Source organism: Micromesistius poutassou (assembly GCF_964030765.1).
Source record: "Micromesistius poutassou genome assembly, chromosome: 17".
In the NCBI taxonomy this organism is placed as follows: Eukaryota; Metazoa; Chordata; class Actinopteri; order Gadiformes; family Gadidae; genus Micromesistius; species Micromesistius poutassou.
In genome coordinates this window covers 5,789,512-5,809,528 of record NC_140287.1, presented here as the reverse complement: position 1 = coordinate 5,809,528, position 20,017 = coordinate 5,789,512, and the positions used below count along the sequence as shown (strand labels likewise).

Sequence of the window (20,017 nt, the reverse complement as noted above, 5' to 3'; positions counted from 1 at the left end):
GAGAACTTAATTGAATCGCACCAATCCAAACACCCATTCGTAGCGAGCGCGGCAGCAAGTGCTTGCTGAGAGAGTACTTCTGTTCTCAAGATTCTCCTACGGATACTGCAGCGCATTCTTTCCACCACTGTTTGATGTCATGCACGGGTGGAGGATAGATTGGCCATGCGTACAATCTGGCAGTATATTAAGAATAGTGATGGGTTAATTTGGGCAATCCACTCAACTCAAGTGATAGCGTTTTATCACAACGTGTCAAGTTGTACCAGTACTTTATTTTCCATTGTTGCGATGCCAGGCTCGCTCCCATGATGTGCATGGTGTTAGGTTGTTGCTGATGGCCATGAACACAACTGATATGCAATGGAAAGGTCAACATATTGGCTGCATGTGGGAAATGGCATGGTTATATATTCTCGGAGAGGGACTCAAAGAGACCTGCTGTTGTTGTGGGGGGTGAGTTAAGGGGACTGTGTCGTACAGTATATCCTGACCGGCTGGTAGGAAACAGTCAGCCAACATCTGGCATGTACTGACCAGACAACAGATTGCGGACTATCTGTCTCCCTCTCTCTATCCTTGGCCTAGTTCACTTTCTGCTTTAGCGATCTACTTCTCTCTGAGTCTGTCTCGTAATTTAGGGGGCTGCTATTAATTCAAGCGTTCTAGGCAGTGGTCCAGCTGTCCGCTGTCTTAGCTCAGCCGCTGCCTCCATACGCTTTATACAACCGCACGGTTCTAAAGAAGTACAAAGCAAGCAAGCTTCAGAAGGGATTCAACTTCTTTGGCCATCCATATAAACTTGAACTTCAATGCCAAACATGCTTTATATCCTAATTTACTCAGCTGGTTGTTGAAGATGCTTTTCAGTTACCGTCATAATGATGGAAAACGGATCCTTCCCTTTATCTCCCCCCCCATCCCCCCCGCTGTAGGCCCCTGCCCTGGGGTGACCCGTCTTCTTTCCTTCCTGGGGGGTTCGTCTGCCTTACTGGCTCTTCCTATCATCTCTTACGATTTCATATTTCTGCTGGCTACTTGGCCAGCTCTGTACAGTAGTGTTATATACCCCTAGCAGCAGGGACCCATTATAACCAGTTCCAGTATGTAACCCTATTTGAGTCCAGTCTAAAAAAAAAAAAAAGAAGTGGTATCGAGGGAGGACTATGACTCACAGAAAGAAAATACCATCTGAGATTCTAGTCTGGGTCCTGGCAGTATTCGGGGAGGGTGGAGTTGCCATGTACTCGCTAAACTCCACCAGTTTGAACCTGGCCTTTCCTTGGGTGTGTTAAATGTCTCTGGATCAGCTTTTAGCTTGATGACTTGCTTGGCAAGTAGGTTCGGCGTTCCACGTACACAAAAGGAAAAGCACGCTCAGGCGCACCGACCTACAGACAAAGGGTCTCTCACAGTGACGAAGGGTTACTAATGGCAGCTACAGCTTCCTGTGAGTTCCCCAGAGGCCTCATATGACTTCCTGCCATCTTGCTAGACTTTCCTCCGACTTCCTCTCGTGTGTGTGTGTGTGTGTGTGTGTGTGTGTGTGTGTGTGTGTGTGTGTGTGTGTGTGTGTTGTGTGTGTGTGTGTGTGTGTGTGTGTGTGTGTGTGTGTGTGTGTGTGTGTGTGTGTGCGCGACAACACTCCTTCAAATGCGTCCCCTTCACCAGCCCTGCAGGATTTCACAGGGCTGACTCACATTATGTTTTAAAACATAATTCAATCAAATGTAAGTTAACACACACTGGCCAAACAGGAAGTGCTTCCTTGGAGACGCACTCATTTCCCATACAGGCCGAGGCTGACACCGTTTTTCGGCGGTTCGTCACCCAGGCACACCCAGGTCCACCGGACCGCTCCCACCGACGGCCCTCACACCTACCGCAGGCACACACTCCTCCCTCTTCCTTCCTTTATAGTTCCCTTGGTATGACGATACCACTCTTCCTGCCACACACTCTTTTTGTAATCTTAAATCACCACAGAGACACGCACACGCATGCAGACACACTGACACAGACACACACGCACACACACAGAATGAATGGTGTAGTCTAAACACCAGTAGCTGGTATGTAGGTTATTCCCGACACTGTTGATAAGAGTCTAGTCTCCATGTTTCCCTTGGCTTTCAACTTGGATAGATAGTATGCAAGTTATGTCCCGACTCAATTATAAAACTTTATGGAAAGAAGAAATCGTAATGCTAAAACTGTTCATCATGACCATACATCTGTGTAATTGTCATACGCACATTAACGAACAAAAGCAAGGAGGTGATTGGGAGGGCCGTCTGGTCAACCCAACTGATCCTCCCCTCCTCACGGCCTCGCGTTCCAACTCCTGGCCCCTTGTGGTCATTTGCAACCGTATTGGGCAGGCTTCAGTGTTTCACAGGCTGGGATACGGGGGCGGCTCGCTGTGTATGGATCAGGTTGTTTTTGACTCTCCTTCTACTGCTCCCTCTAGAGTAGCAGGTGTAACAATATTAGCTTTAGTTTATCTGGGTTTCCCATCTGGGCCCTGCTACCGTATCGGCCAGCGTGGAAGTGGGACGCATCCAGGATACCGTTTCACAGGAGAGCGGTCCGATGGGGGTTCTCTGCAGGGGAGGGAAAGGAGAGGTAGTTAGTGTTGTCATGGCAATGTCTTTGCTGGGACTGGGGTTTAAGGGAGGACGCAGGAAGGGGGGGGGGGGGGGGGGGGGCGCGGGGGGGGGTTGCACGATTGCATAACTGGGGCGACCTGATGAATAGTCGTACGATTGGCAGGCCCTTTGCATTCTTTCATCCAACTAATATCCTCACTATTTTCCCTAACCTCCCACCTTTCTTTCTTTTCTTTTCTTTTCATTCTATCCCTCCACCTTCTCATTCTCCTCTTTTTTTTTTTTTTTGCGCTCCCTACTCCTGGCTAACCTTAGATGCACCTCAACCCGACCACTGCGTGTCATTTTAGTCTGTTGGCTTGCATCCCCCAACACTGTAGTTGTTGCGGCTAGTTATTCCATGAACTACTGTATGTATAACGTGTGTGTAGTAGTGAAATCACAACACAACTGTGTTGGACTGTTGCGCTGTTGTTCCCCCCCACATTTCTCACTGAGGCCTCACCTTTTCTTCCACACGTACACTGTTCCCCATACTTTTCACCCAGCTCACCAGACCACAGTGAGAGGCTTGGACCCAGCATCCAGCAGAGGGCCAGAGGCTCTTGCTGGCCTCTCAGGACCCCTCTTCATCCTGAGAGAGAGAGGAGAGAGACGAGAGAGAGAGAGAGAGAGAGAGAGGAGAGAGAGAGAAGAGAGAGAGAGAGAGAGAGAGAGAGAGAGAGAGAGAGAGAGAGAGAGAGAGAGAGAAGAGATGAGAGAGAGAGAGAGGAGAGGAGAGAGAGAGAGAGAGAGAGAGAGAGAGAGAGAGAGAGAGAGAGAGGAGAGAGAGAGATGAGAGAGAGAGAGAGATTCCACACCAACAATTTGCTAATCTGTTCAGATTGAAAGCTGGATAGGCTGTGGGTTCAAAGACGGCTAGCTGCTATGACGTATGACCGGATGAACGCAAACTAAGTCTATTTTTGTTTTTTAAGTTGCAGAGAACTGAAATAAGGAATGTTCACGTGACTTACAAACAATCTCGACATCTTGTCACTTCAATCATCTGGAGATGGGACGCGTCGCTTTGTGTGAGTGGAGAACTAATTCATCTCCACTCACACGTCTCTCCCTCTTCAAATCCCCCCCACCCCCCCCCCCGCGCCAGTCTATACTAACGCTGCTGATGCTGATCCCAAAGAAAGGCCTGGCTGAGCGGTGATGTCATTCCTCTAAGCATTGGCCACTTCAAATGTGAACCATGTCGCCACAGCCCCCCCCCAGGAGCCCTGGTGAATGGCCTGAAAACAACCCCCGGTGAATCCACCACTGTCAGGCTTTAGAGCAAAGGGGCCACCAGCGCCTCGGCCGTGTCTGTCCACCTCGGCGCTAGGGGGCCCTGTGAGGGTCTGGAGGGTGCGGGTTGACGTCATGGTAGCGGGGGAAAACCATTATGGGGAGATTAGCGCGGCGCTCCGGGCACAAAGCCCCCGCCCTGCAGCGCCCCGGCCGCCACTCGGACGGCGCTTCCGAGCAACACCTTGCACACCATTATCCCTCCTCTCTCTCTCTCTCTCTCTCTCTCTCTCTCTCTCTCTCTCTCTCTCTCTCTCTCTCTCTCTCTCTCTTCTCTCTCTCTCTCTCTCTCTCTCTCTCTCTCTCTCTCTCTCTACGGGCGAACATGGACACAGAGACACACACACACACACACTCAGACAGACACAGACATACACGGACGAACACGCAGACAGACTAACACACAGAAAGACACAGACAGACAATCACAGACAGAGGGACAGACACAGACAGACACGGACAAACACACAGACAGACACAGACAGAGACACACACAAACACACCCACACCTCTTCTTCCCTTCAGCGTACCTCATCCCTTTTTAATGCTTTTTTTTCGGGTACCCCCTGCTCCTAGAAAAGACTACAAAAACAGCCCCAGTCCAAAAGCTCATTTATCCACCTCTTTCTTCCCCTGCCCAGGGGGGGCTCCTTTTTTTCCACCAATACTGCGTTGGCTCCTTCTTGGCTTACACACGCACACACACACATACACATACTCACATACTCACATACTCGCATACTCACAAAACAAACTCACACTCGCATTCATTTCCTGGATGATTGGGATGATGCATTTCTAAAGCTCCAGGCGCCAGCGTGTACCGTGCCACCGGGCTGAACAGCCCAGCAGGGTGCTCTGGGGCCTGACACCGGCCTCTCGGTCTGCAGGCTTGGTCCAGGCCACCGCCCCGTCGGTCCAGGGGTGGCCTAGATTAAACTCGTCTGTCCGGCAGACTATTAGTATTTATGCACAACAGAAACCCTGCTGCGGTGGATGAAATGTGGAGGATGGACTGAGGCAACCACGACACGCAGCTCCTTTTGATATATTATTCAAAGTCCTCTACATTTTCTATTTCCTTCTTATTCTTTGAAATACTTAAGGTTAACCTTTTTTTTTTCTTAAACCTAAGAAAAGCGCTTTGTATCACGACCGCACTGCGTTGACCTTATCGAGAGAATGCTGAGAATGCTTGGTTGTACGTTACGTCGATGCGAGGCACTTTCAGCTCCCCCCTATCCTGACGGGTGTATTATTGTTCTCTGTCGCTGCAGGATGAACTGGACCTGACGGACAAGAACAGGGAGGCCATGTTTGCGCTGCCCGTGGAGAAGAAATGGCAGATCTACTGCAGCAAGAAGAAGGTAAGACGGCTCTTTAGTCTTTGTCTAGACAGGACCCCTGCTCCACTCTAGCCTGCTCTGTCAACAGTCGCCACTAAGTGCCGAAAGGAACTGGCATGGTTGTCAACTCGGTGGTTCCCGTTTCCTGAACCCGGGTCATGGGGTCAGATTTGGTGTTATAGCGAACACTAAGCCTGTGTTTTGCACCAAACATACAAGCACTATGACTTGGCTACTTATGCCTTTTTACTTGAGTATAGCTGAACAAACCATTTTAACTTTGATCAACGCTTTTGTGGTGGCGTTAACACGCAGGTGAGCTACACTCAACGCTCAAAAAAACAAAAGGCTCCTGTTCCAAGAACCTCAATTATTAAAAAAAATAAAAATAAAAATAAAAATGATTAAAAGAATAAATAAAATCCTTACCCCGACTGTGGGATAGTCAATCCCCCCCCCTTGCTAAAGAGTTGTCAACATTCAGTCAGAGTTCTGGAACACTTTGGTTAGCCCTCTGGTTCACCCCATGTCTCTCGCCAAAACATCCCCGCCATCTCTTCAAGCCTTCGGCCCAGCGCTCCACAACAACTCGGCTCCTCGGTCTGTGGTCAAATATCTCACCGAGAGAACTGCCTCGGAAGAACGGCGGGGGAAGAATTTGACCGCCCTTTCCTCAATCGCAAATTGAGTAAATAGTTGTAAACCCTCCCCTGCGTCTCTAAGCTAATTTGTTTTTTGGCCGTGGTCTTTGTGTTGGAAGGAAGACCCCGGCCTGACCTGTGTGTGTGTGTGTGTGTGTGTGTGTGTGTGTGTGTGTGTGTGTGTGTGTGTGTGTGTGTGTGTGTGTGTGTGTGTGTGTGTGTGTGTGTGTGTGTGTGTGTGTGTCCTGAGCGTGCACCCATACTGGGTCGTTCAAAGGAACCACCCCCAAAGTTGTTGTAGGAGGATGGAGGGGTATCAAGGCATGGATGGGAATACTGGAAGAGGAGGGGTAATGGTGGGCATTGACATTTAAAAGCCCTTTTAAAATCGAGTATCAAATAACATTATGTAATATTGTATATTGCTTTTAAATCCAACTGTATGCAGTGCAGTGCCCACATGAAGTTATTGGCGCCGGCTTTCTATTGGCTTTTTTCATGGGTTATTTGACAGCTCATTGTAGTGGCCCCCGGACAACGTGTCAGGACTCCTTTTACACAAGGTAGTGGAAAGAATATTTTGGCAGTGAGTGGGAGACACTGGAGCGGAACCTGTGTCCATCGCGCCAGTAGGAGCCCAACTCGGAGCGCAGCGGAGGATATATTCGCTTGTCATCCACAACCACTCTCCGCCCCCCCCCCCCCTCCCCCCCAACCCTCTCCCTGAGTCAGAAATCATTTCCTCTGTGAGACGTGGGTTGAAAAAAAAAAAAAGCAAAGGAAAAGAAGGGGACAGAGGGCTCAATCCCAGCCAGGAAACATGGAGAAAAACCGGGGTAACAAGGCTGGGCGAAAAAAAAAAAAAAAAAGGAAAAGAAAGCTGGAGCAGTAGCCAAACAAACCTCTCATTCATGGAGCCGGCGTAATGGAGACTGGCAGAGGAACAGCTGGCACAGAGCGGCGCATGAGAACGCCGCAGTGAAACACACGTATGTGAAACGCCAATGTTCAGACTTTAACATGGCATGCTTCCGTGCGCAACCGCAATTCACGTGTGGGCACACACTGGGCACACCCATGAGACGCGCGCGCGCAAAGAGAACACCCATGAGACGCGCGCGCGCAAAGAGATAATTGCTCATTACACACACACACACACACAGACACACACACACACGCACACGCACACGCACACGCACACACCAGACAGTAGGACCCTGTGTTCCTCAGAGTTACGGCATGACAGTGATTGGAATGGGAAGTCTCTCCAACTCGCGGATCGGAGCACAACTTTCCCCCAGCCGTTCCCGTCGGCGTCTCACACTGGGGCCCTTGTCTCCTCCGGCCCTGGATCAGCACGGCTTGTTGTTGTGGTCGGATAACATTTAGAGAGCCGACAGGCCGACGGATTGGTCCCGTTCACCTAAAACAACGTCAACAGAGTACTTTTTAATTATTTTTTTTGTAGTATTCTTACGTATATATTTTTGTTAAGCTGACACACAATGAGGCGTAATCCAATTGAAATGAACAATTGTCCCACGTGTGTTGACATGTGGACTGGGGGTAAGGGTTAGGTCTGCATCCCTCCGGCCAGGAGGAGGAGAGGGAACTGTTCGCCCGGGGTCAGTGCCGCACACATTCAACCACTCAGACATCCCTGCAGAAAGGGTCAAGGGGCTGACCTGTTTTCAGCAGGGCTGATCTCCCGCCGAGACGCCGCACGGCGTCCGAAGACGTGATCGGTGACACAAGGGCTTTCCACCAATAAGGTTGGCCGCCTGTGTTTTCCGTGACTATCTAGAAGATCTCGTCGAGGCCTTTTTGCGTGAGTCCGATTGTATCTCTTCCGCTCGGCCCACCACCATGGGAAGCAGACTCTGGGAGAGGGCGAGGGTACACACGTCTCTACTGTATGTGCCATGAAGGTAACGGTCAGAGTGTATGCACAGGCTTGCGGTTGTGGGCATGGGAAACCCTCAGGTACAGAAGCAGATGTAGTGACATGCCAAAACCGGGTATGAAAACACCCAGAGCAGGATAATACATCCCCTGTTCTCCCTCCTTTTTTTTTTTTTTCCTGTCAAAAGAATATCAGCCACACTGCAAACCATTCAGAACGGCGTTCTCCTGTCGGTCGATTCCATTGCTGGGAAATCAAATGGCAGTATGAAGCGAAAAGCATTTCTGAAGTCGGCGTGTTAAAGCTCCCATGCGCAACCTGTCATAAGAGGCCTCTCCAGCGTTATGTCATTTCCCAGAATTCAATATCCCGTCCATTTCCTGCCTCTCCCAGGTGAGAATTCATATCCTGGCTCTAAATTTCCCCCCAGAGAGACAGTCCCTGCTTTCCTCCACAAAAGTAAAATGTGTTTGTAAGTGAGACAAGAGCATGATGTGTTGAAAATATTCTTTCATTACGTTAGACTGCAAATAAACAAATGCATATAGGACTTGTGTCCCGACGATCTGAAACCACACACATTGAAAACATTTCATGAAATGAAATGCATAGGCTGTGTACGCGCCGACAATTACTTTATTATAATTGCCTGTGCCTGTGCGGCTTTCGGTGTTCCTGTCTGCTCACGCTGCAATTGATGAGGGGAAAAAAATCACTGCTTTGTCTCCAATTAATGTGTGTGGAAGGGTTTTATATTGTGCTATATGGGCAAACTAAATTATTCATACAGTTTTAATTGGTTTCTGTTGTGCGCTGTCTGTCTTCTGATTGGGCTTATGGAGCCGCTCAACTCTAGCTTTTGTTTACTGTTTAACTTGAGTCCCGGTCAATTCGCTTGCACCCTGACATGCATTTTCACACGCTTATCTTGCACGCACAACTTGATCCTGTTTCCATGCCTGATGTGCACTTCATCCACGTTTGAGCTTGTATTGTCTGTGAAGACAATGCACCACTTTTGTATTGACACCACCGCGTCCAGATCAGTTTCTCATCAATTCACTCATTCACTGGCATGCAGTCCTACTGGTTAAGTGGTTAGAGGTGTTACTCTGTCCTTTTTCTGGGTAATAGGATAGGCTATAGATGACCTTGGAATGACCCATCACTATGACATTCAGAGGTCAACATTTGCTTTAATGCGGTGTGAAGAGACACAAAATTACAGTTTGACTGCCCCCAATTACCTTTAAACTGCACTCTGCATTCTGCTTCAGCTTTGAAGTTCTCAACAGCACGCACCATCGGGTACCAACAAGTGATCGGCACGACAAATGGTTCAGAAAACCTTTTCGATATTTGCTGAGTTCCCTTCAGCGCTGTACTGGACTCGTTGCCTCTATGACGGCCTCCGCGCGTGACCCCTGATGGGGTCAACCAGGGTAACCCCCGGGCTTATCTGATCTCCAAGATCAGGCAGTGTGACACGTAGCACGCCCTCAGTACGGCACGGACCAGAGACCACGGAGAAACACTTCAGCCAGCCTCTGAACTCTAAAGGGACGGACCCCCAGCGCAGTCGGGACCACGGCTGAAGGACCCACTGGGGCCCTTTCCTTGGAGCCAAAGGGCCCGAATATCTGAACACATTAGGGCTGATGAGCCGGCCGTGTCCAGGGCCGCCATGCGCCTCCACGGAAGACATCGTGTTCCTCCGTGTGTGAGGAGGGGGTCGTGACCCAGCACATGTTGGAGTTGGCAGAGACCTGCCACGCCGGCGGGCTTCGGCCTTGCCTTCTTAATTCCCCCCCCCCCCCTCTTTCCTTCCTTTCTTTCTTCCTTCCCAATAACAATTTATTATTTGAAAATGAAACGCAAGAGGCTCTGAAGTGGAAATAAGGTTTGGAATTTGAAAAGGCCCGAAAACCGCTCATGGAAACCCATGGAGTGACTTGGGGGTTCCGCTCTTTATTTTCTAGGCAGTGCTCTTAAGAATCTGGCTTTGTTTGTGCTGGAAGCCTTATTAATTTGAATGTTTTACGGCTGATGTGTGCATAGGAGGATGGTAATGTGGTAATGTGAATACCACACATGCAGCATAATACCTTAAATATACTGCAGTGGCTTGTTGCAGTGTAATTTCATCTAGACTTTTAACAGGTGCCTCCGCATGCCAATGGAGTTGACCTTGGGCAGACATTTTGATCTTTGGTGGAACGATTCCTTCCGCAACAGATGTTGGTAACATGAGTAACACCTTGTTCAAATGTACCTGAATCACTGGGGGGGGGTGGTGGGGGTAGATATTTTAATAGCTGCAGCAGAGGTTGCAAATCATGTTTATTGGTGCTGGATAACTGAATGTTCATTGCTGTAATGGAGTGTATTGAAGTTGAGATTCAGCGTTTCATAACGTAGACTGCGACTGGAAGGTTTTTGCCAGAGGTGAGGTTGGCCCTCAATAGATTACACATATGACATAATGACTACTTACAATTCATGGGGATCCTTTTTTTGACCAGTGAGCAAAAGTGTCTAATTTCAATTATGTCGTCTATTCCTTGACTTTGGTATTATAATAAGGTGTGTGTTCCACTGGAGACGACGAATAACACTATGCTCGATTTAGCGTTTTTAAGCACAAGCGACTATTCAGGCAATAAATTAAACTACATCACCCAGTGCCCCAAATATCAACGGCCTTACTTTCTTTCCTCTTTTTTTTCCTCCTTCTCCGAGACAAGTTGAAAATTACAGTACTTTACCCGGGCCTCTGTTAAACTGCCAGGGTAAATGTTGCGTTGGACTCAATGTTTTTCAAGGGGCAAATTGGAACGGCTGTAATTCGTCTGAGCGGAGAGCTGCAGTTAAAGTTGTTAATCTTAGCATGGAGATCTGCGCTGGCAGGGCGTCCAGAGCGTGTCAGCAGCGGCGCAAGTGAAGCAGCCGCGACCAGCCAGGGCGCACACAAACACTGGACTCCATTGTTTTTTTTTTTTGTTCGTTTTTATTTTGGGTCCCGTAGCTCGCACACCGAAAGGGGCAGACAAGGCCGGCAGTTGTGGAAAAGACGTGCCGAGTGGTCATTTAAGTGCCCGAACGACTCCCTCAACCAAAAAAAAAACCCCTGTGATTCATATCAGTTGGTTGCGGTGTACAGTGCTACTTATGAAAAAAAAATTAAAAAAAGAATGAAATGGGTGTTTCTGTTTTTTCACCACAATTCTTCTGCGGGCCTTCTTTTGTAAGCTGTATGGTCAGTGGGCTTTGGTAGGAAATAAAAGGGTTTTGTCTAGGAAAAGTGAGGCAGCCCTCTGCTTGCATAAGCTGGAACTGATTTGTCCTGCTTAATCACCTGGAAAGGTTGTTCGTTGTCCGCTGTGTAAAGCACAATCAAATGGACAGTTCAATTATAGAAGGAAATTGATTGTGTTGCCTTATCAGACGCTAAAGTAGTCCTTGACACCACCGGAAAGAACCTTTTGATGAATGGATGGATGAACAATTCTTTAGTCCTTCTTTAAAAATATTAATTTGACTTTTACTCAAAGACATTTCTCTATGAGGAGCATTATTGTATGCAAAGGAGCTTCAATGCATTTTGGCGTCGATTGATTTATGTGTGTGTCATGTCATTGCATTATTATGGGATGCTTTAACATCTTTAGACAAAGGGGTCAAATGCGTGCATCATGTTCCACACAATCCCTTTATTTCCACCTATTCTCATCCCCATTTATTTTGCTGTGCAAAGTTTCACATGGTAGCTTTATTCTCGTGTAACAAAACGTCTCTGGAACAGACACACAGAGACGATGACGTTAGGGTTTCGTTTTTTTTTCTTCTTTTTTTTTTACTTAATTGACTAAATAAACAAACCGTCTTGAAGCTTTACTGTGGATTCCCTTTTCCAAACGGTTCCTGTTTTGGACAAGCTCAGCATTCCAAATGGCACTGATCAAGACATTTCTTCCTGCCCACATTTGCTATAATTTCCTGACATGAATACAGGCCCAGTGACTCCCCCGCCCCCCCCCACCCCCCCAGAACCCAACAACAGACAGGGCTCCTCCTCCTCCAGTGTCATGGGTCTGGTCTAAACAACAACAGATGTGTTAAGAGCCTCTGGCCCCGCGTCGCTCGTGGCAACACGCTTTTCTGGAATTGGGCGTAACAAATGGATTTCAGACGTTGTTTACCACTCCAACGGGAAGTTCACTTTAACCCGGAGGTTTGCTCTCCGTCCGTCTGTCTCGGTCTCTCTGTCTCTCTGCCTCTCATCAATGATTACGGAGATGAGAGCGTTGGTTAGAGGTGCCGTCACCCAGTTCATGAAGAGGCCACCTGGTGTGTGTGTGTGTGTGTGTGTGTGTGTGTGTGTGTGTGTGTGTGTGTGTGTGTGTGTGTGTGTGTGTGTGTGTGTGTGTGTGTGTGTGTGTGTGTGTGTGTGTGTGTGTGTGGAGGCAGTTATTTGACCTTTGTTCAACCAGGGTGCGCAAGCTGAGCATCACATGCATCTGTGACAGCATTGCCCTGCAAGGTTCCCCAACATCCTTCTTTGTTTGGGGCAGCTATCCAAACTCAAACACAGAGAACTGCACTCAGTCTTTTCTGAGGCATTATGGGTAATATAGAGCTGTACAGATTAATACAATTTCCACCAGCAGAAATACAAGTAGTACTGGCTGTTGACTATTTATTTATTAAAAAAATGGAAAAATGGATATGCAACTTCTATACCCATTTCCCAAGATGTATAGTAACAATATTGAAAAGCTTTATTGATTGTTTTGCAAAGGACCTCATGCAATGTTGTCTAAAACACTGGTTTGTGTTTCGGTTGATCACAGGAGCAAGAGGACCCCAACAAGCTGGCCACCAGCTGGCCCGACTACTACATCGACCGCATCAACTCCATGGCTGCCGTAAGTGACTCTCTCTCCTGTCCCCTGTCCACCTGTGTGTCCATCTGGAACGGTCTGAAGGTGGCCCTTCTCTCTGTCGCTCATGGTGTAAATATGTTCATCTTACGACCTCTGTAGGTGTGCCCGTTGGCTTGCTTTTAAAACCTTGCAACATGCAACATTCCCCGGTTCACATTCTCTGACCCTTTTGGACCCAGACCCGAAACGGATGACGCAACGACTCGGCTGTTCAGTGGGAAAGGGTCGGAGAAACAGGGATGAACCCAAAATGACCACATTACTTGTTTTAAAAGTCAATAAACCGTTGGGTAAAATGACATCACAGGATTACTATGTCCTTATCCTCTATGAATCATGGCGTTCTGCTCGTCGGTCATGCTTGTTTATGATTATAAGATCTGTTCAGTGTATCTGTTCTCCATGAAAAGGAGATGGTTCATCTCGTGCGCTTCAACAACATCGCATAAATTGTATTATCAAGATAGTATTTTCAACCTTGGCCTACATTTCTGCTTCTATATATTATTTTTTTTATGCTAAACCTTTGTTGCCAGTGGGAAGTTTGGCTCACAAGATGCTATGTGGTTTGCATGTTTTCATACTTCTACAAAGTAACTTAGTTTGAACTTGCATGTCATGAAGGAGCAGGCAGGCTAGGCATCTTGCTCCAGGAGGTCATCTGCCTGCATTGGGGATCAAACCCGTTCGGATGTTTCTTATGTAGCTCACCTTAACACCAAGTGCTCGCACACACCAAGAGTGAATTCTGCCAAAAATGGAGATGAAGTCCACCAGGATAGCCGTCGTGCCATGAAATCCCCACGCTTGTAGTTGGCAGACATGTAAGGAGTTTTCTTTTTGCTGCCATCTCTACTTCACCCCTGCTTTCACAGCAAAACACAACACAGGCAATCCCCTGTTGGCTCCCCACATGCCAGCTAGGTCTCTCTTATTAAGCGTAACTCGGACACATTCTCTTTCTGCCAGCGCTCTGCCAAGTGTTTTCTCCCTCTAGTCAGGGTGGAGGTGGCTCCTCTCAGCTCTGCAGGGACGTCACACCTTTGGCATCGGGGGGGGGGGTGTACAGTGGCGGCGTCAAGCGCTGTGGACAGTAGCTGCAAAGGGATCCGATGAGCATAGTTTTATTTTTTCAGGGTTTATGCATTCATTATGGAGTGAGTTAGACAGGAAGGTATGAGAAGGGGGGAGAGAGAGAGAAAGACATGCAACAAAGGACCACGGGCAGGATTCGAACCCGGGTCGCTGCGGTAAGGACTGAACCTTTTAATGGTCCATGAGCATTTTTACCCTGCCACATTTGGCCATGCCTGTCCGAAAAGATTACAAAACAGCCCCCGCCACGACTGTTCATTTTTTTTTTTTTTTTTTTTTTTTTTTTTTTACAATGTGAGAGGCCTGAGGTTTTTCATTGTGTTGGACACCATAACAGTGGCTCCCTCCAAAACATATTTTTCACCTTCCTCCCTGCTCTAAGCTAGAATACCTTAGTAGAGCTTTATACGAGGTGGGGATCATTACAGTTTAATAACTTTTTATTTTTTGTTCCAAGATGGGAAATCGGGTTAGTTATTTCAGACGCCTCATAGAGCCACAGGTCTTTTCACCTTCTCACCATGGCTCATGCTTTACATTCATCCCCTTCTTTTAAGTCGAGCGATAGCATTTTGCTATTTGCATGTCGTCCCCGACACGCTCAAGGTCCAAATCACAACAGCCGTGGCTATGTTTCACCTCGTCCCTGAAACGGCCACCGTTCACTAGAAGACAAAGCTCTGGTTGTAGGGCACTTCCCAAACGGAGGGGTTGAAGGGAAGGACCCCCGGCCGACTAATGACATCCTGATGTGGACTTTGGCAGGTGAGCTCGAACACGCACAGAAAAAAAGAAGAACAGATGTAGAGAAGAGCCATATTGGCTAGACTTGTAACCACGGTGAACGGCTTGCAACACACCCAGAAGCATTCACCTCGCTCCCTCCTACCATCCTTCCGTTCCCTTCAACAAACAGCCGTGTCAAGCGTCAAAACTGAACATATTCATTTGGAAGAACGGGAGCCAGATCCTTCAATGCTTGACAGAGGTGGTCTCGGAGCCATCTGGACGTCAGGGGGGAAAATTGATGTACATTGGATTTTTTTGGCTCCACCGTTTCTGGTTTACATGCTCTTGTCTTCCAGATCTGACTTTGTCTGGGAGTATCCACGGGGTTGCCACTGAACGTCTTCAAAGAAACTATGTTGAACCTTTTACTTTTATTATACACTCTGATGACTTCATGCCGAGCAGAGATGGTCAGCCCAAGTAGTGTTTGTTGAATTGAGATCTTGATGTCTGCTGCCTCCTCCTCCATGGCCCAGGGTTACCAGATGTAGTTGTTTGGATAATGGGATCACACTTTTTCTTTCAAGGGAAGCAGCGTTTTATCCTGTTAGTTAATGAATGTGATTGCCCTGTTAAAAACGTCTCTGCTCCATTGGTAGATAATTAAACATTTAAACCTCCAGTGTTGAGCCGCTTTAAAAATAATGCCTGATAAAGTGAAACGGAAGCCCTTTGCTCCCAAATTATGTCGGCCCATTGATGTTGTTGAGGAACGTCTAAACGTGGCGAGCAAATGGATTAGCACCAACACTGGATTATGGTTGTTTCTTTGTTTCTGGCTTAATTGTTTCAGGCTTGATTAGAACTAATTGCCTGCAAGAATTTTTTGGCATGCGGTGTATAGCTGCCAACAGCTTTTAATAGTGAAATGGAAAGGAAAAATGTGCAAAATGTTATCCTTCTGATTAGTGGTGATTGTGGTGACTAAACATGTGCTCTAATTAGCTCTAATTAGGTTGTAATTATACATACTGCTAGTAACAAATCTAAGACATGCATTCCTTTTTAAAGATGGAAATCTATTCCAACGTTTATTTTCAAAGTTATACTTTGCTCTGTGTTGTAATGAATGGCATGCCATCCACAACCAGACCTCCTTTCAAAACAAAACTTCAAATTACTTTTTAACATGATAACCGTGTTTGTATTAAAAAAAAAAAACAGGGTTGCATTCAAGCAGAGTTTGGTTTGTTCCCGTCTCGCAAGCCTCAAATTACGCAATTATCAATGTCTTGCTCAGAATAACTGTGTTCCCCATTGTGTGAACATCTGCAGATGCAGACCCTGTTTGCATTCGATGAGGAGGAGATGGAGATAAGGAACAAGGTGGTGGAGGATCTGAAGACGGCCCTTCGCACTCAACCGATGAGGTAAGCGTCGCAATGCTATTCCTCACAAATCTCAGTTCAAGATTTCCGTGTCTGTATTTCTGCAGCTCTTCATCGTGTTCCATGACATATTCATTGTTTATCTTGTTTATCTTGCCACGTTGAGGCATAAAGAATCAAGTTCCATGTGAGGTTTTATGCTACAATAAATCGTCACCTTCTATGTCATGTTGGGCAGTCGCCATAAAAAATAAGATTATTTTTTGTTACTACATTTTTTTGGCAAGATCTCTCCAGCATCGCCTTGCTTTTGCTTTTGATTTAGGCCTTTGCAGCTGCAAGGCCTCACTCATCAACCGCTACGAAACATTAAAGGGTATTAGACGGCCCTCTAATGTAACTGCCTCCCCTTCAGTGGCTTGTTTTGAGCTGTCTGTCAGCCAGTGCCAATTGCATGATGTATCGGTCTGGTCCGAGGAGGCGTGTGTCGAGTTGTTATCTGGGGAACGGACGCAGCCAAGGCGAAGAGTGACAAAACCCTGAGAGAGAGAGAGTGAGCGATCGCAAGTGTCTGGTTCTGTGTCTGGCCACTGTCATGTGGGGCAGCACGTACACAAAACCCTTGGATTGTGTCACTTGACATTTACCACACATACTGTACAGAATCGCTGCGTGTCTGAAAGCCCCCCCGTCAGTGAGCGCGGCTCGGTGTCGACGTTCACACTCACAGAAGTTGGCTGGGAAGGCCCTTTTCTTTCGTTGTGTCCCTTCTTCCATCAAGCCCAAAGGGTTTTGCAAACACAATGTTCCCCCTTGCTCTCCTACCTAAATGATTTACGATAACGTGACCTCAATGTTCCTACATTTAAACTTAGTACATCTCTGTCCTCGCTCCTTCATGAATGCACCTGCCTGGGGACGGTTGCGTAAGTGCATTAGAGTGATTGGTGTGGCTGCCCACCCATTGTCTGCCAACCAGCTGGCAGTGGTAAATCGCTGTAGCGGTGATCGGAGTAGGTGCAGCCGGCGTAATAGGGATTTATAGGTGCGGCATGGACAGTATATTTAATGACAGCACCCTGCTTCTTTTCCTCCTTTTCAAATGCTTGACATAAGGGGGACAAAGGAGCACTGTGTGTGTGTGTGTCTGTGTGTGTGTGTGTGTGTGTGTGTGTGTGCGTGTGCGCGTGCGTGTGTGCGTGCGGAGGCTGAATAAATATTTTAGTTCAGCAAAGTCCCTGTTTAAATCAGATGTGTGGACCGTTTGAATGCATCGGCATACGTGCTTGTTGGTGAGAAAAGATAGCACAGCTAGCTCCTTATAGGATGTTTATTTTAACGAGTGGATGCTTTCGTTTCGAAAAAGGTCAAGAAAAAGCTTTCGGAAATAATCCAGTTGGATAACTTAAACCAAGACAAGCGTCATCGTCATTTGTAGTCAGATACGATTTTTTTATTGACTCCCGACTAGAAATTGACTAGAAATCTGTCTTGGGCATTTGAGAGAACCCAGGTGATGAAGCAGCACACCACACTGTCTACACACAATGTGCACGTATACACATACAATCTAACTACAGTTAACAGTGACACACACAGTAGTAGTAAGTGATCCAGCTAGCCCCTGTTCACTGTTATTACTGTTGTTAAAATGTTAACATATTCATCTGAGGTGTCTGCACCTTCCCACGCAGCAGGGAAACACGAGGACTAACCCAGCATGCCTCACAGTGTCACCTGAGGGGGAGCGTGTTTAGGTGTGAGATTTCCCCTGCCTTGTAAAGGCTCCCAAGTGCAAACGTGTGACATGCTTCCTTCTTCCTTGTCTTTATTGAGACCACGCGGTCGCACGAGGAGACGTCCACACCTCTTCTGGACACTTGTAACGGGCCCCTCTGGAGGTCCGTAGGGCCCCCCCCCCCCCCCCCCCCGAACACATGGTAGATATGCACACACAGACACAGACACACGGACAGGCACGCGCGCCACACGTGCAGGACATTGATAGCCAATCAGCCACACTGTTGCCGCTCTCTCTCCCGCGCTGACGAGGAGGTGTGGAGGACAAACGTCGCGGCCGCTGCCCCCCCCCCCCCCCTTCTCATGCGTCCTGTTACTCATGGTGTTGCCGATGCATGACACGACGGCCCATCTGCAGGGGGCGTGTTGGCACTGACGTGGACCTCGCCCCCGTCATCCCCATGCTGAGCGGCGCATAGCGACCGGCGGCGGGAACAGTAGCAAATGTGTACATGTTGCAGCCATGTTTCATGGTTGTCGCCTTGACAACGATGGGCCTAACGACTGATCCCTCCGTGCCTGTTGCTCTATGAAGATCACGTCACGTTTTCTGTGCACTAAACCTTTTTTATTCTTGATAAACCTGCTTGGCCTTATCTGCGGTGTTAATTTAAATTCTAGTGAAAGACATAAATATATAAATGAATGTATAAATATATAAATAAATATAAATATACCGTTGTTAGTTGTAGGGTCATTTTAATAGTATGCGTTCGCCACATGCACTACGCTTACTTAACTGACCCCTGAGCCGTAGGGCTCTCTTTCACAGACATCAATTGCTACATGTGCACGTAGCTCAACTGAAGGGGGCAAACCCCTATTGAGCTGGCAAATATTTGCTCTCTTCTCTAGCAGCTGACTCGAGCCTAAGCACTTCTTTGGGTTGTGTTCACGTGGGCATGTTTCTTCCACTCTGGTAAACAACACGGGTCGTCTTGTTTATGGATGACAGGCCTATCTACGGAAACGCAATGCCAGCCCCACCCACTGGACAGATACAGTGGAGAAAGTAAGGAAACCCCGGAGGGTAAAATGAGAACGGAAGCAAGGGCAGACGTGTGGCTGGAAGAAGATCTTCCTGTCTAGTTTCCTGATATAATTATGTGGACAGGCGGTATATTTGGCCCGTGGTAAAAAAAAACAACATAAAAATAAAAGCATTGACATATCCATTCGAACAGACAGCCTACTCGTAAGAAATAATTCACTTTAGAGGGAGGGAGAAAGTGTGTGTGTGTGTGTGTGTGTGTGTGTGTGTGTGTGTGTGTGTGTGTGTGTGTGTGTGTGTGTGTGTGTGTGTGTGTGTGTGTGTGTGTGTGCGTGCGTGCGTGCGTGCGTGCGTGCGTGCGTGCGTGCGTGCGTGCGTGCGTGCGTGCGTGCGTGCGTGCGTGCGTGCGTGCGTGCGTGCGTGCGTGCGTGCGTGCGTGCGTGCGTGCGTGCGTGCGTGCGTGCGTGCGTGCCGCGTGGGCATCAGTGTATTCATAGATGTTGCGCTGCAGGGCTGCCGGTTTAGTCTGGCTCCATCCACACAGGACCCAGGAGTGGTGATGGTACTGGAGCGGCACCTCGGAGGATCCAGGCGCCCCCCACCCCCCCTTCCCCTCCCACGCTGCCCAGACTATGGCTCCCCGGTGATTGGTCCATAAACCTCACCTATTAAAAACCCTTTCCTCCTCCTCCTCGCCACCATACGCCGTACACACACACACACACAGCCAAGCTAGGGCTTTCCGTGCGTCTCTCTCGCCCGCCGTCCGGCGGACCAGGGGGGGCTTCCCGAGGATTTATTTGAGTTTGAGCCGCGGACGTATCGAATGACGTCTCCCTGCAGCCACCGCAGACACCTCACCTCCTCGAAAACACCTCTCTCTCCCCCCTCGGACCTCAGGTCTCTAGTTCAGTGTCTGGAACCCCTTTCTCAGCAGAGAACAAGGTGTGTGTGTGTGTGTGTGTGTGTGTGTGTGTGTGTGTGTGTGTGTGTGTGTGTGTGTGTGTGTGTGTGTGTGTGTGTGTGTGTGTGTGTGTGTGTGTGTGTGTGTGTGTGTGTGTGTGTGTGTGTGTGTGTGTGCGTGCGCGCAGTTGATTGAGGTAACAGAAAGAAATGACCAGTGTTTATGTGTGTGGGACACTCGCGTGAGACTCATCGGCGGTGATGGCTTTGAGGTGAGCGTGACCTCTCCACCAACCCCCTCAGCGTTTCTTTTCCGCACGTCATCCGCGCC

General features: G+C 48.1%; 1 protein-coding gene across 1 annotated transcript in view; it reads left to right on the top strand.

Annotated features, from left to right (window-relative positions):
* daam2 (dishevelled associated activator of morphogenesis 2) overlaps positions 1–20,017 on the top strand; it is a 72,670-nt gene that overhangs the window by 32,421 nt on the left and 20,232 nt on the right. The window contains exons 3-5 of the mRNA XM_084481806.1: positions 5,225–5,314; positions 12,688–12,762; positions 15,940–16,034. Coding sequence (XP_084337932.1) covers positions 5,225–5,314; positions 12,688–12,762; positions 15,940–16,034 — 260 coding nt within the window. The remainder of the gene's footprint in view (positions 1–5,224; positions 5,315–12,687; positions 12,763–15,939; positions 16,035–20,017) is intronic.